Consider the following 16,344-nt stretch of genomic DNA (forward strand, 5'->3'; position numbering starts at 1 on the left):
ATTTATATTTGCTAAAGTATCATGCAGTGTAAGATAATTTGGTCAACCTTTTTCGCATGAATCAATTCGTAGGATTTATCTCAAACTAATGAAAATATTTTCTTCTTCATGATTGCATTCTCTAACTAGTAAACTAATGTTATACTTGTTTTTGCATAAATTGCGTTTAATCTGTACGGTCCACAAGCACTTATATTTCCCGATCTAATTTTTGAGTTGTGCCTCTTTTAACGACGGTGTGCGATATGCAGGGCCGTAGAAAATAAGCAAGAAAAATCCATTTTAAGAGCTTAGATAAGCACTAAAACATCGGTAAATATGCTTACAAATATGATCGCCAAACAACAAAAATTAAGTACAGTTTCATGTTTTGTTTTTTTATTCAGTTTATTGCATTGAAAAATTACAATGGACACACAAGTGTTGTTGATATTCTAAAATAGTTTAATTTTTGAAGTGAAACTTCTTTAGCGTCGGTTGGTTGGTTGGGAGTAAATTGGCAAATTCAACGGAAATTGCACACGGAAATGGTGCAACGGAAAATACAATGAGCACCGATAAAAGTCAAGATGAAGATAGGGGAAGGAAGATTAAAATAAAGGTAATTAAAAAGGAATCGTTATATAGAAAGACACAGAGACTCAATCGGGGAACTATTTTGGGATTTTAGAGATTTTCGGGATTCTCGGGACTTATCGATAAAATAATCGATATTTTTATCGGTTTTGTTATCGTTATTTTTATATATTTTGTTATCGATATTCTTATCGATTTGTTATCGATTTTGTAATCGATATTTATAACTATTTTGTTAGCGATATTTTTTATTGATTTCGTTATCGATATTTTTATCGATTTGGCTATCGATATTTATCGATTTCGTTTCCGATATTTTTACCGTTATTTTTTTATCGTTATTTAACGATTTTGTAATCGATATTAATCGATTTTGTTATGGATATTTTTATCGATACCAATATTATTATCGATTTTGCTATCGAATTTTTTATCGAATTTTTCATCGATTTTGTTATCGATATTTTATTGAATGTTACTATCGATTTTGTTATCGATAGAGCATAAAGATAAAAATGAAGACAAATGTAATTAGAACGAACAGGGGAGAGGTAGGGATCTAGATAGAAAAAAGACAAAAAATATAACCTTAATATAAAAATCATTTTATACATACATACATTTTGATCGATTTTGACTGTTTTTCTTTTGTTTATTTAATGTTTATTAATTTTTCATAAATAATAATAATAATGTACAAGTTTTAAGTTGCTAAAGAATCACGTTGATTTTTTCTTTATTTTTTTCTTGTAGACATTTGGTCAGGCGGTCGGTTGTCGAAAATGCTAAATTAAGTTCTGCTAAGAAGGCACATAATGCTTTTGCGACCGTGCGTGTTGCAATAGATCAGCTCTTCCTGATTTGGCTTTTAATATACAATTGCAAACATTGTAATAAGCCTTGTAACCTCAATTGGTTACACAACCAGCCTTTAAACGCGGGATCCTTAGTCCAAGAATAATAAAAATAAAAAAATGCGCGTTCGCTTGGTTTGCATAATATTTAATTCATATGTGAGACACCTGCTAAAAAAAAAGCTTGTAAATATTTATTAAGAAAATAATTCAATATCAGTTCTACTTACAAGATTTAGTAACAAATTTGCCGAAAGTGTAAGCGAAAGTACTTACTCTACAAGCAAATAGTACGCTATACATTGAATATATTGTGCATAGAGAAAAATTACTGGAAAGTTAAAAAACGTAATTTTTTACACAAAAAGTCCAAACGTCAACAGGATACAAAAAACGTCCAAATGACTTTAAAAACGTCAACCTGGCAACGCTGGTAGCAAGCAGCGAAATTATGTATCAAATCAAACAAAACAACTATCACAGGGTCGCATTTATCTTGCTATGCTATTTCTGCAAAATATATACATGGGTTCCTACGTTGCATATTTTGCAGCGATAGGAAATGTCCCATGTGTTTTGTTGTTGTGTGTTTGCAATTTATGCAATCCATGCAATCCGTGCTAAGTGGAATGGCTTTGCAAGATTTGGAGAATACACTTACTGATTCATGTATTTGTTTTACTGTTGCGTGTAAGTGTTAGAGTTAGAGTTACAAGAAGCAAAATTGAAATCGAGTTGACGATATCGCACAAACGATCAAAAAATTTTTGGTTTAAATGAAGCAAGAAAATCTCAACACGATATCGTCCAGACGATTGTCGTCATACGTGATTCATGCCCAGGACTATCTGGACTAGCCTAAAGGGATTTGCGGCAAGACTCGGGCAAAACTGAACTGAACAGCATACTGAACTCCGACTACGCCATCTACAGTGGTTTTGCGCAGAACCAACATCAAAATTTACAAAAAACTGGATAATTTATTAATGTGCTCACAAATTTGAAATCTTTATTTTAAATTAAAGTTTAATCCTTTCAATACATGTGCATGTTAAAGTTTTTTGAATCGGGTCACGCGTTTCGACACAACAACCCAAAATCATTGTATAAATAACTAAACCCTACCGAATTTCTTAAACTAGTTGCGTTCCAGATGCTTAACGATTTGCAGGTTTTTACAGGAAGCTGTTCCAGGTGGCCTCCTTCCATAAGGTTTATTAATGGCGAAAACAGCTTTTCCTGCAAATCCTGTAAAACCTGCAAATCGTGAAGCATCTGAAACGCAACTACTATTCATGAAATTCACATATGTGTGTACTAGGGAAGTTTCGATTGTCATATTTTTCACATTCGAATTTTCGGAATGCGAATGTTAGGAATAACATTAAACTTAAATCATCGTTTTTATTACGGCTGGTATTATCACTTGCGAAGCGAAAGAAAATATCGGCGAACTTCCCATTCTCGAAATATGAGATGCGAATAACCGGCGAATTCGCCGCAAAATTGCGAACGAGTGGCGAAAATGAATTTCGTGTATTACCACTAGCGAAAAAGCGACATTTGCTTCGCCATAGCTGTCAAAATTTGGCGACTGTTTTCTCGATTCGCACTTCAAAATGGAAAAGACGTTCGTAATTGGTTTTATATGTACATAATTTCATTAAATACAATACATTTTTCAGAATAAAACGAACAACAACGCAACAGTTTGAAAAGCTAGTAGAACTCATGCACAATAATCAAGACGTTGCCAAGGGGATGGGAAATTTCGGCTCCTCGAAGAAGATTTGGGCAGAATTGTGGGAAAAGTTCGGACCTCCAATGCGGAATGGGCGGGAGTGGAATAAGGTAAGAATTGGGTTGATTTTTTCCTAAGACAACTTAATAAATCCAGTTTCTTTTGTGTACTATTTAGGTTTGGCTAGACTACAAACAAAAGTTGAAGAAAAAAATTTCAACGAACCGACGGGAAACTGTGGCCACAGGAGGAGGTCCGTACTATGCCTTCTTCCTAAGAAGAAGAATGAATGACAGTGGAGGACCGCGAAAACATTCTTTTAAGTGCGTCGAAGAGGCAGTCCGAGGTGCAAGAAGTTCTTTGCCAAAAGTATCAGGCATAGAAAAGAGATTAGAATAAATTTCGCGATATGCTAGGAAAACATACGAAATAAAAAACGAAAAACTAAACTTATTGAAGATGGAGGAACAGAGAAAGAAAGAAGAAAATTTAGAAAAGAAGAGACAACATAAAGAAAAGATGGAAATGAAGTTAAGGGAGTTAGAACTAAAATCCTTAAATACAGTAAGTAAATTTAACAAAGTTTAATAAAAAAATGCAAACTATTTAATAAGAATTCCCAGAAAAAGTTTAGTGTGCCGATTTATAGCCTATTAAATTTTAGTGCAACAAAGTGCAAGTTAAAAGTTCCTCAAAAATCTCGTCGATTTTTTATAATTTTTTTTGCAACTTCAAAGTACTACTTTATTGTACTAAAATTGAGAAGGCTATGAAACTGGACACCAAAATTCTTTATAGTAACAATTGAAAAGCTTGCCATTTTTATGAAACTTTGTTGAACTTTTATAATTTTCAGAAAGTTTGAATTTTGAATTTAAATTGTTTTGCTATACTTAACAGCAAAAGTCTGCGTACACCATTTCTTTTTTAAATATTCACAATATTTTGCAAGTTAAAATTTATTTGTTATTTTTTATAAAATTGTGGATCATGCTTAAAACACAATCATATAAACCAAGGTTTCAAGCTTTATACAAAATTAAGGAAAATTCCACGAATTTGCATCTAAATTTTCAACTTTTTAATCAGATTGTATATAGCCCATTAAATTTTAGTATATTAATGTGCAAAAAATAAGTGGCTAAAAAGACGCGTTGATTTTTAATAATTTTTTATGACGGTTCTGCGCATTTTCCTCCATACAAAGGAGTGAAACTTTTTTATATTAAGGAAAATGCGTAGAACCATCAGATAAAAAATGAATAAAAATCAACGCGATCATTTAGCCACTTAATTTTTACACATTATTATAGTAAAATTGAATGCGCTATAGCCTGATTAAAAAGTTGAAAATTTGATGAAAATTCGTGAAATTTTCCTTAGTTTTGTATAAAGCTTGATACCTTGGTTTATATGATTTTGTTTTAAGCATGATTCACAATCTTATAAAAAAATAACCAACAAATTTTAACTAGCAAAATTTTGTGAATATTTAAAAAAGAAATGGTGTACGCAGACTTTTGCTGTTAAGTACACATATTCTTTTGCCAAAAAATTAATAATAAAAAATATCTCTGTATCACTGTGAATTTCTTTAGTTTCTAAGTAAATAATGAATTCATTTTTATTTAAATGTATACTAATTTAAAAACATTTTTTAAAATAAAGTAGTTACTAATTTTATAATAATGCAGCAGCTATCTATCTTCTGCGACGTTCTCCGGGTGTACCACCGGAATTTTTACTAACTGGTTCCGATGGTACAACGGCGTCAATGAAAATCTCAGATTAGTCTGGATCACACATTTTAAATTTTTTACAGATATTGTGCAAAGCACAGCACATGTTTATAATCGTGGTCACTTTCGTAGGTGTGTAGCGCAATTTGCGCTCACTGAGGAGACAGCGTCCGTTCAACAACGTTTCTTGCCTTCGCATGTTTCTTATTATACATATAATGACTGTCTACTTCCTGATTCCGCGTTTCGAAAAGGTGTTAACAGGTAGGGAAGTAGTGGGTATCCGAAATCACCTAAACGAAATTACAAATGCAAATACTTGCACAATGTACATGTATGTATAATTACAGTATACAAAGGAAGATTTGAACGCACCTAAATAAATAGAGTTTTGATCTCCCTTTTCGTACTGACTTTGTAAAAATGCATTTAATGAACTGTTGTTTCACACAAAAGAATCGTGGGTAGCACGTACATAACCGCCGCTTTGCTCGGCCGAAAGTTAGATATAAATCTGATTTAAAATTTGGTTAACACATAGATGTTTCATTTATTCATATTGAGCAATTGTTAAGTTTTATTGCAAACTGGTGGTTTATAGACTTGCATTCTTACAATAACAAAAAATATTTCGCTAAATACTTACAATGACGACGGCATATCTGTAGGATTAGAGTTATCTTTAATAACCCGACGTTGTCGTAGTAAATTAACCGTGGTCTGCTCCCTGTAATCATCCTCGAAATACAAATCCACGGAATTAAGCATTTAAAAATTTTGAATTTATTTGGTTTTCTTTAGTACCGATATTTCTTGTTTACAAAAACTTTGCTTTGAAAAGTCAAAGTTGTCAAATTTGGATGAACCCATTTGTCAAATACACTTTTTTTGGTATGGCAACAGCGAATACAAGCGAATGTGTTCATTCGCCACTCATAATACCAATGCCCACAATTTTCGCCTGAGCATTCGCTTCGCCAAACACATTCGCTTCGCAACTCATAATACCACTCTACATACAAATTTATTAAATTATTAGAACATTGAACGAGTGCTTAATCTAAACAGTGTTAATCTAGGGCCATATTACATTAAACATTATTGGAGCGCTAAAATATTTGCGGGCCAGATCTGTCAATTAGTCGTATTTTAGTTTAGTTTTCCCCCAATCGAGAGGATTTTCACTGAGATAATCTTGTTTTTCTTTAAGACAGGGGGCTTGTTCGAGTTGCAATCACAACCGCAGTGTTGCGCGAATTATTAAAGTATAGCGTTCTGTGTTACTTTCTAGCAATGTATTATCAGTTGAGTAGTTGCAACAATGGTGCCATTTTTCATCAGTACGGCAGTAATGCCGCTTTTATTACGTGCCTCGAATAGGCCCAGGCCTTCAAATGAGCTTTAATTTCACATTTTTTAATGTCTCCAGACTCTACATCCGAGCCTCCGCATTCGCTGGAGGAATCTAAAATTATTTATAGGTTGCTTATAAGACTTTTAGCAGTACTTATTGAAGGCCCATCAATTTGCTTGATATGCTACTTAACCGCTTAGCGCCTGAAGCTAAAAGCCGGTTATTGTCCGCACCCTGGTTAGACAGACTTACGAGCTATTTCAAAAATATTAGAGTGGACTCTACCAATGTACACATTCGCATTCGCAAAACATCAGTTGATGCGGATGCCAATGTGTAAAATTAATGCAAATATTCGCAAAATCCTTGGTTTGTNCCCAATCGAGAGGATTTTCACTGAGATAATCTTGTTTTTCTTTAAGACAGGGGGCTTGTTCGAGTTGCAATCACAACCGCAGTGTTGCGCGAATTATTAAAGTATAGCGTTCTGTGTTACTTTCTAGCAATGTATTATCAGTTGAGTAGTTGCAACAATGGTGCCATTTTTCATCAGTACGGCAGTAATGCCGCTTTTATTACGTGCCTCGAATAGGCCCAGGCCTTCAAATGAGCTTTAATTTCACATTTTTTAATGTCTCCAGACTCTACATCCGAGCCTCCGCATTCGCTGGAGGAATCTAAAATTATTTATAGGTTGCTTATAAGACTTTTAGCAGTACTTATTGAAGGCCCATCAATTTGCTTGATATGCTACTTAACCGCTTAGCGCCTGAAGCTAAAAGCCGGTTATTGTCCGCACCCTGGTTAGACAGACTTACGAGCTATTTCAAAAATATTAGAGTGGACTCTACCAATGTACACATTCGCATTCGCAAAACATCAGTTGATGCGGATGCCAATGTGTAAAATTAATGCAAATATTCGCAAAATCCTTGGTTTGTAAATACACTTCACCTTCCAACTCCAAGGGACAAATCTCGCAAGCTTAAGCTAACTCTACTAATCTAATATCTTCAACATCATCTTCCCCATCCATGATACATATCTCAACAGTATAAATTTTTTAAATTTTATAATAAAAGCAATTAATTCAAAAATGATGTAAATAGAACAACAAAGAAGAAGAAGAGAGACTCTGTCAAACGCCTTAGCAAAATCTTTCCAGATATTCTTCCGTTAAAATCGCTAGATAAGAGCGGTGTATCTCCCTTTAATGAAACCAAGCTGATTCGGAAATATGAAATTTCGAACTTGAAAGGCCATTTTGTCCTTTATAATGGCTTCAAATGGTTCAACAAGCGTTGACAATTTGGCAATAGGTCTATAACTCTTGACGTCATTTTTATTTCCACTTTAGAAAATTGAAGTAATATTTGTCTTCTCTCAATCGCCATATATGTTCCCTAAGAAAGCAGTAAATGGAAAATTAGAATTAAGGTCTTAACAAGAGCTTGGTAATACTAAAAACGGCAGATAAACCATCGATGTCTGTTTGGTTAGATGGTTTCAGTGTCCTACGGATGCTTCTATTTTCGCTTAGGAAATATTGGAATATGTTCTCAACACAAGCTATGCACCGTAGACCTAAACAATTCATAGCTGCGGTTAACAATAACGTTAGTAAAAAGGCTATTTCTCTCACGCTCTAGTAGTAGATTATTAAAGTACTAAAAGAGTATGATGAATGCCAGCCGGCTAGATTGGCGCTTACACATATGTTAGTGTTTGTCCGAGCTTCTCCTCTTTAAGTTCAAACTACTATATATAAAAATTAGATCAAGAATTCTACTATGCTTGTAGCGATAACTATATAAATACTCGACAGAGATCAATATTTAAGTAGTTGTCAACTAAATAAACTTCAAAAGAGATTGTGACATTAAAAGGCGTTAGAAAATAGGAGGTGTCCAAATATGACCAGCTAATATTACTTAAATTAAAATCAGCAAGTACATACAGCTGATGATCTAAAATCCTTGAGTGCACGAAGAGGATGTTGTCGACATGTACCCTATGCAACGAGTCATGTCTGATTGAAGGAATGTAGGAAGCGCAAATGAATACCTTCCCTGAGGAGCCTGATAAGCGGACACAAACTTGATCTAGAAGCGTGTCATTGTTGTCCAGAAGGACCTAGGTAGCATGCAGCATTCGCCTTGCATCAATCAAAACACCACCTCCTCTGTTACAACAGGTTTAAACAGGATCTCTGTCCTTCCCAAAAACGTTATACAAATCAGGGTCAAAGAATTCAGAGTCGAAGAAATTTGCACTAAGCCAGGTTTCTATCAGCGTGAATACATCATAAAACCCCTGCGAACTCAATTCGCTTACAATATTTGATTTGGTCCTCATACCAGCAATGTTTTGAAAATATATGCTGATATGCTTTTCGATCCCATTTTTAGATGTAGAAGCTCCTACGATTTCGCTGTTTGACTTTCTTTCCGTTGAAAAAAAAACCGAACGCACTGTAAGATAGTCCGCCCAAATTTCCGGTTTGAGCAGTATCTTCAGTAAATTTTCCGAAACACCCAGCTTAAAGTTAACGCCCCTTAATGTGTGCTCCGGTGTATCCTTCGTTACAAGCCTATGACATGACAAAAGTTGCTTTTCAATCTTGGTTTGCTTCACTACATAGGCTATTAATTCTACGGATGTAACACTAGTCATAAAGGAGGCTAAATGCGTTCATACATAGAGTTCCGCATTCTCATTAGAGCCAACAACACGTAAACCATTCTTGTTTTTGTAGTTTCTGTTCGATACAGTGATTCAATCGGATTCTTTAGCATTTGGCTGTGGGGATGCTGTAGTAATTTTCCTTTCAGCACACGACATTAAACCTTGGTGCGAGTTGGTAACCTTTTTGCTCTTAACGTACCCTGCAAAAATCGTTGGACCATGTAGTCAATTTGTGGTAAATTGGAGTACTTACAAAAGTGTTCCTCTGTCATGCTGTAGCGGACCAACTAGTGTCTCTGCGCCAGCTTATTGTTTGTTACCCGATAACTGCTCGTGTTTTTACGAAATGTGATTGAAGTTGAGCATTTGAAAGCACATTTGCATGTCTGGCTGTAGCTGAACGTGTAGAGATGCTAGCTGTTAGTTGTGAGCTCCCAGAATGTTCGCGTTCGAATGCCGTCAGAGGCAACATGTAATTTTTAATTTTTGTCTTGGTTTTTATTAATTTCGAAAAAGCATCTGAGAAGTGAAGAACAAAAGCGTGTACAAACGAAAAAATATAACAACAATGCCATTCTAAATATGTTGGAGTAGTTTTGTGCTACTCTGATGTATTGCAGGGATGGAGTATATGGTCCTGCCCTAGGACATCGCAATGTTAATTTGACCATATTTTTTATATGAATTGTGGTTACTTTGGAGTATTCCTTGGTCCTTAGAGAGTACTCTTTACACGCATGCATGGAGTAGTCGCGATTTTTGCAGGGTATGATACAGTACCAGCACTAATACACATACCTGGTAAAGCAGGGAAGTTAACAGAAGAGAGCGCATCATTATCGACAGTAGGTGATTCCATGTTCGACAGTAGAGCATCAACAGAAGTAGATGCTTTAGCAGCAGATGACAACGCATTGGCAGAGAGCAAGCAGAAGACAGCGCATCATTGCCGACAGCAGGTGACTGCATGTTGATCGTTTGATCAACAGGCATAGATGAGTAGCAGGTATCGGGAGAAATTTTTCAGTGTGGGTAGACAAGCATAGAGGTACTAGCATCAGTATTAGGCTTGTTAAAATCACCCAACTTCTCAACAGCAGCACTAAGACACGAACGGAGCTCGTTAAACTCAGTCTTGAGTAAAGCACTCGCATCTTCTTTTTCTTGCAAAGTAAGCTGCATTGAAAGCAGATCAGAATGCATGCTATCAGTTTTACTCGCTAAATTCTTGATATCTTCACGCAGGGCAGTAATGATATTGAGCATATGAGCATTCGCCGCTCGTAGAGACACGATCACATTGTATACAGAATCTTTTTTTTGCGAGCTTTAAGATTTTTACGACGGTTCTGTTGTTTGGCAGGGATTAATGACCTTACGAATCCAGGTTAATCAAACGTAGTACCATGTAGCTAAAGTTTTCCTTTTGTATGTTCAACTTTTGAACTTCAAAGGATATCGTTATGGTCTTCAGTAATCGATCGTTTGGTTATACGTTGAAGCCGTCCAAACTGCTGCTAACTCATGTATATGTGTATCAACGTGGTTTATTTTACTCAACGTTTGAGAATAATGTTTAAATGTTGACAGAGTATTAGCTTTCTTCTTGGTGGAGGCTGACTTGATCGATGCTTTCGTTTTTCCTCTTTGTGTGGGCCAAACACAGACAAAAACAAATACGACACAAGACAACACTAGGCTGAAACACAAACATTAGTGACAATTAGAAAACGAGATTTTTATAATTAGACATGTGATTTATACTAAAAAGATTGTTCCTTTATTCCTGCTGTTTTGCTAAAATTTTATTTTTTTTGTTTTGTATTTTCTTTTTTATTATTTTTTCTAAGCGAGATTTTTTTCCACATCTTTTTATGTTTATTTCTTTTGTGTCTATATCATGATACAAATATTTTAAGGTAAAACCGCTCGCTCAATTCGTCCGCCATTGGGTTTTTTTTTTGACGTTTGCTAGCATTTTGAATTTACTCTCTCGAAATAATTCAAATGTCAAATAAATTCAAAATAAAAGAAAATTTATAATTTGAAAATTTATTTATTCAAATGTGGGAAGAACTTTTATAGAAGGAAAATGAGATGCTGCTTTAGCGGCTGCGCTAATACCGTTTTTACCTGCAAGCAAAGCAGTATAAAGTTCTTTCAAGTTCCCGCAATTACCGTGTGTACGCAAAACTTGATCGAGGTTGGTGGTGTTAGGGCAGCGGATTTTCCCAAGTGCCTATGTGCGCTAGGCTCATTTTTTGCCACACCACTTGACCCAAGATAGTTCTTAGCAAAAGTGCAGTGACTTCAAGTTTAAATTTGTAACATTGGTAACATTTATTTATTTACATATGTACATACATACATACATATGTACATATCTATGAATGTATATTCAAATTTTAATGTTTCGACAGAAATATATTTCTTTGGTTTGAGTGAAAATAAAAACAAACAAATGAAATGACGTCGAGAGAAATTTTCAAAAATGCTAGTAAACGTCAAAATTCCCAAAGCTGGCTCTCAGCGATTGTACCTTATAAATATTTTTATCATGGTCTATATAAGTACACATTTTTTTTTATTCTCTTTTTTTCAAATTGCGTTATCCAGCTCACTACTGTGCAGGAAGTCTACCAGCTGTCTATACACCTTGAGGTTTTTTGAAAAAAAAATTTTATTGCAATTATGGTAAGTTTGGAATAGTGGATTTTCGTTTCTCGGGTCTCTTTATTTAGTGCAGTCAAAAATGAGGTGTTCAGGCGTTTCTTTGCTATTGCATGTGTGGCAAGTGTCTGATCTGTAATTTTGAGATTTGTTTAAGTCATATATGTAATACGTGTGTAAGCATTCCGAAATCAAAGCGAGACAGTCTAGTACCGTTTTTGTCAATGTATTCAGCCTTATCATGAGTTTCATTTTCCCCGAACCGGTTCACTTTTCACTCTCGGTTTCCACGGTTTTACTATGAGCGGATGACAAATTTGACATGATTGTGTAACTAAGTGCCGTTTTTGTATATGCGTTGTGTACATGTTTATTTATAAACGTATGTGTTCCCCTTCTTTCGTACGTGTTTATTAGGGTGGCCCTTAGCTATAGGGACGATTTCAAAAGTCAGAAATCTTCTGCTCCCAACCCCTAATTTGATTTGAGTATCTAAGAAACTGATCTGTAAAAAATTTTGGATTGATCGGACAAGTTTTAGGCGACCCTCATCGATCTTGAAGCTTTTACATGCATTTTGTAGGTGCGTATGAATAACATTTAATTCAGTATAACACAAAAAACTATTTATTTCTTTCATTATAATAATAATAATTCTTAAGTACATTAAATTAGATTTAGTTGCAGTTGGATATTTCTTACGATGTTCGGCAACAATCTGCAAAATGAATGGTATATCGCTTTCATTTTTTGTTAAAATATTGGCGTATTCCTGTATGAGTTTGACACCTCTTGTTATGGGTTACTGGGCGCCGCACAAAATATAAAAACTTACAATAATGACCTTCAAATTTCACGATTTTTGACTAGCAATGTGTGTGAGAATATGAAAGGCAAGGTTGATCGTGTGTCGTTAGCGTAAAAGCAAAAGTCGAGCTGTTTCCTATTAAGTTGGTTGTTAGTATGTACTTGGATGTAAAATAGCCTATTTTCAAAGTCGGTTAAGTCCGGCAAAAATACGTTTTAAAAAACCATCTTACAAATGGTGATATCAAGATATAAAAAGCCTACATAAATATTGCCTCTGATAGAACGTATGTAATACATATTATCCTGTGAAGACGGCCAGTGATGAAACAGAGCTGATGAATGGCTGCTCTCCAACCGGTTCGGGGTTATATAAATGGGTGATGGCAACGCCGGACAGCCTCGAACATTCGATTTTGATAATCTCCTTTGCACTGGGAAATTCCCATTGGAAAAATAACGGAACTGCTCCAATTGCCGCAGAGTCCGTTATTTTTCCATAATTTCCCGCAGTGCAAGGGTATAAAACCTGCTGACAACGCGACAGTCGGCCATTTGTATACCAGATTAAACGAGTGGAGTTCACGAAAAGAAAAAGGTGAAAAATTTCATACGCGCGTCTTTCGGCTTAGAATTGATTTTGAAACGGATTTAGTGTAGCCATAAATTAAATTTTACTTTAAAACATGTGCTAAACGAATTATCTGAGTACAAGTGATTAAAATAAAGCGCCAAATGTGCGGGATCTAAGGAAAAGGTGCTGTGCGTTTTTGCGAAGTAGTAAGTGGAAAAATTTTGGAGAATCACCCAAAAAAATTTGCTATACAGCAAATGTCTATAAAAGTGTGAAAAGTAGAGATGTGCGATTGATCGGTTAATCAGTTTTTTTAATTTATCAAAATCCTGATTGATCGCCTAATTTGAGTGATCGGACTCGGATTAATTGGTTCCTGAGTAATTACTAGTTACTCATACAAAAAGGGAATTGATCGAAATCTGAATAACTTTGTTCATTTCTTTCCGGTTTGCTTTCAAACCAAATGCAATTTTTATGGATATGTTTGTATGTGCAAACATGTATATTTGTATGTGGAAATATGTATGTTTGTATGTGCAAATATGTATGTTCGTATGTGCAAATATGTATGTTCGTATGCACATTCCATATTTTTCTTATTAATAAAAATAAAATGCCAACCAATTGCGTACTATGTAGTAAATGCTACGTAAATATGTGCATATGTATGTAGCCCCTGAAAAAGACAAATACGTATACATATGTACGTACATATGAACATGTGTATAACTACTTTTCTATTTTTTTTTTGTATACATTTTTTTGTATGGAAAGCAAAATATAACAGCAATGGTTGGGGTTTCCGATCAAATTGATTGGATTCTGATTGATCAATATGTGATTCTTTGATTGAGCAATTAGCCAGCATACTGGTATCGTACATGGGCCCTTTTAGTCTGCTTGTTCGATCAAATGATTAGTCACACATCCCTAGCGAAAAGTAAAAACCATAGGAGCGTTCCTTATCTCCCAGAAATAGTCAGAAAAAGTCCGAAGTAGTCAGATTTAGTCCAAAAAGCGTTCCTTAACTCGGAAATGACAGCAAAAATGAGAGAGCAACAGTCAGTGAGAGTGACTCTCATCAGTCCGAAGTAGTCAGATTTAGTAGCTGAAATACAATGCCGGCGAACGGCGAACTCACCACTGCGAAATTCGCGCTGTCAAAATTAGAACACCCGCAAGCATATGAAATTGAACACAGCCAAAGCGAAATGCGAAGTTCGCTTGGCGGCGTTTCATGACGATAGATTTATTTCTATCGCCCTGCTGGGCGATGACAGCTGTGCGTGCCAAAGGTGGCCGTATTTCTTTTTTGCTTTCAAAGTTAAAAGAAAACAACCTAAACACGATTTTTTTTTGTTGTTTGAAAAATATAGTTGTGGATTCGTTAAATCTGGCTTGAAACAAATTATTTATAATAATCTTTCTTTGTTTTATATTTATATTTGTTATCATTTCCTCATTTCTAAATATGGTTTAGTTTTTTCTAAATATGGTCACCCAAATTATAAAGGCGACTAAATGGGATCAGCTGTTTTCGCTACCGCTCTAATTCTGTTTAAGTAGGCGAAATAGCTGGGCGAACGACAGCATCGGCGAAGTTTGCCGTTCGCCGGTATTGTATTTCAAGCATTAGTCAGAAGAATTTTTTCTGGCAAAATCCTGAAAAGTGTCAAACTCAACTGAATTTAAATTAACGGAAAATAAAGAATACGCTAAAAGTGAGAATAATCTAAAAAGTAAAAGAAATGAATTGAAATTGGAAGGAGGCAAAAAATAATTGATATAGCAAGTGTTTATTGTGCTTGTGCTTGTGTGAATGTGTTTTGTACATACATTTCTTTTCTTATTTGACGTTAGTTTTGTTGGTGCCATTCTTTGGACTAAAAATTTGTTTTTTTGCGTTCCTTTACTTTTCCTGTTATTCTCTTTTATTGAGCGCATTTTGCTTACGCTCTTGCATTTTGACACTTTTCAGATTTTAGTCCAAAAAGATAAGGCATGAACCTCATGATGGAAGCATTTGAAGGTGGAACCGCTCGCTCAATTCGTCCGCCATTACTTTGGAATCTAGTGAAAAAATCAGTTACTGTTTTAGCGGCTGCGCAAATACCGTTTTCCTCTGCAAGCAAACCAATATGAAATTCTCTAAGTTCCCGCAATTACCGTATATACGGCAAAATTTGATCGAGGTTTGTGGTGTTACGGAAGCGGAGTTTCCAAAGTGCCCCTATATGTGCCAGACTCATTTTTGTCATACCACTTAACCCAAGATAGTGCGGTGCAAAAGTGCAGTGTGTTGAATAATGCAAACACTGCTTAAGGTTAAATCGGGTTTAAATATATGCCAAAATCTTCGCCTTAACATGCGGGCAGAAGCTCATTACACACAATTGTATATATTTATGTATGTATGTATATTCAAATTTTGTTGTTTCGACTAAAATATGTATATTTCTTTAGTCCGAGTGAAAATATAACAAACAAATTAAATGACGGCGAGAGAAATTTTGGGAAATGTTTAGTTATTGGCCCATCGTTTTTGGGTTGGGGGGCGGAGGGGGAGGGGGCGTGGCCCCCAAACCCCCCTCATTCGAAAGGGGCCAGTCGCCACTTTACGAAAAGCCCCACCCTCCCTTTGGGGATCTCCCACAGACCCCTAGGGAACCGTTTGAAAATGGGGTAAAAACGGCATTTTCCGAGGCAAACTGAGCAGTTTGAAGTGGAATATAACCCAACTAACAGAATCTGTGGGGTTTTTAAATAAAAGAAGTTATCCCAAGGTGATTATCAGGCGAAAAAAGGAGGGCTAAACACCTGTCGCAGAGAACACCTTTGTGCGTAGGCGGCCTTCGGCCGCACTTAGGGATTATAACCCTCAGGCAGTAGAATTCTCCTTTCTGTGTAGCCAAAGAAGGGGGGCTGAACACCTTTTGCAGAGAACACCTTTCTGCGTAGGCGGCCTTCGGCCGCACTTAGGGATTATAACCCTCAGGCAGTAGAATTCTCCTTTCTGTGTTGCCAAAGAAGGGGGGTTGAACACCTTTTGCAGAGAACACCTTTGTATATTTTTAATGCTTACAGGGTTATATCCTATTTTCTTTTGTCTCTCATTCTTTTGCATATTTTGGAGTTTGACAGCTAAGCTACGCCATTTAATTTGCATATGCAACAAAAGTCAGACGCATGATTTAGAAGGTGTTTTTATTTAATAAATTGTGATTAATTGGTTAATATTAAAGTTATAAAGAAAGTTATAGCTCATCGAGTAAAGTGCAAAGTGAAGGAGAATATAAAAATATATTGCTGATGTAGCTGCTTTAAGGAGAATAGGAGTGATA

The 16,344-nt window shown here is 35.5% G+C and overlaps 1 protein-coding gene across 1 annotated transcript; it reads left to right on the forward strand.

Moving 5' to 3' along the window:
• Nucleotides 1-2,657: 2,657 nt before the first annotated feature.
• Nucleotides 2,658-4,035, forward strand: LOC108364631 (uncharacterized). The gene is made up of 2 exons (XM_017618385.1): nt 2,658-3,281; nt 3,349-4,035. The coding sequence occupies exons 1-2, from the start codon at nt 3,162-3,164 to the stop codon at nt 3,568-3,570; spliced, it is 342 nt and encodes a 113-aa protein (XP_017473874.1). The 5' UTR covers nt 2,658-3,161; the 3' UTR covers nt 3,571-4,035.
• The last annotated feature ends 12,309 nt before the right edge of the window (nt 4,036-16,344 follow it).

This window comes from Rhagoletis zephyria, unplaced genomic scaffold, assembly GCF_001687245.7.
Source record: "Rhagoletis zephyria isolate East Lansing unplaced genomic scaffold, Rhagoletis_zephyria_1.1 Rzeph_scaffold_01612, whole genome shotgun sequence".
Taxonomy (NCBI): Eukaryota; Metazoa; Arthropoda; class Insecta; order Diptera; family Tephritidae; genus Rhagoletis; species Rhagoletis zephyria.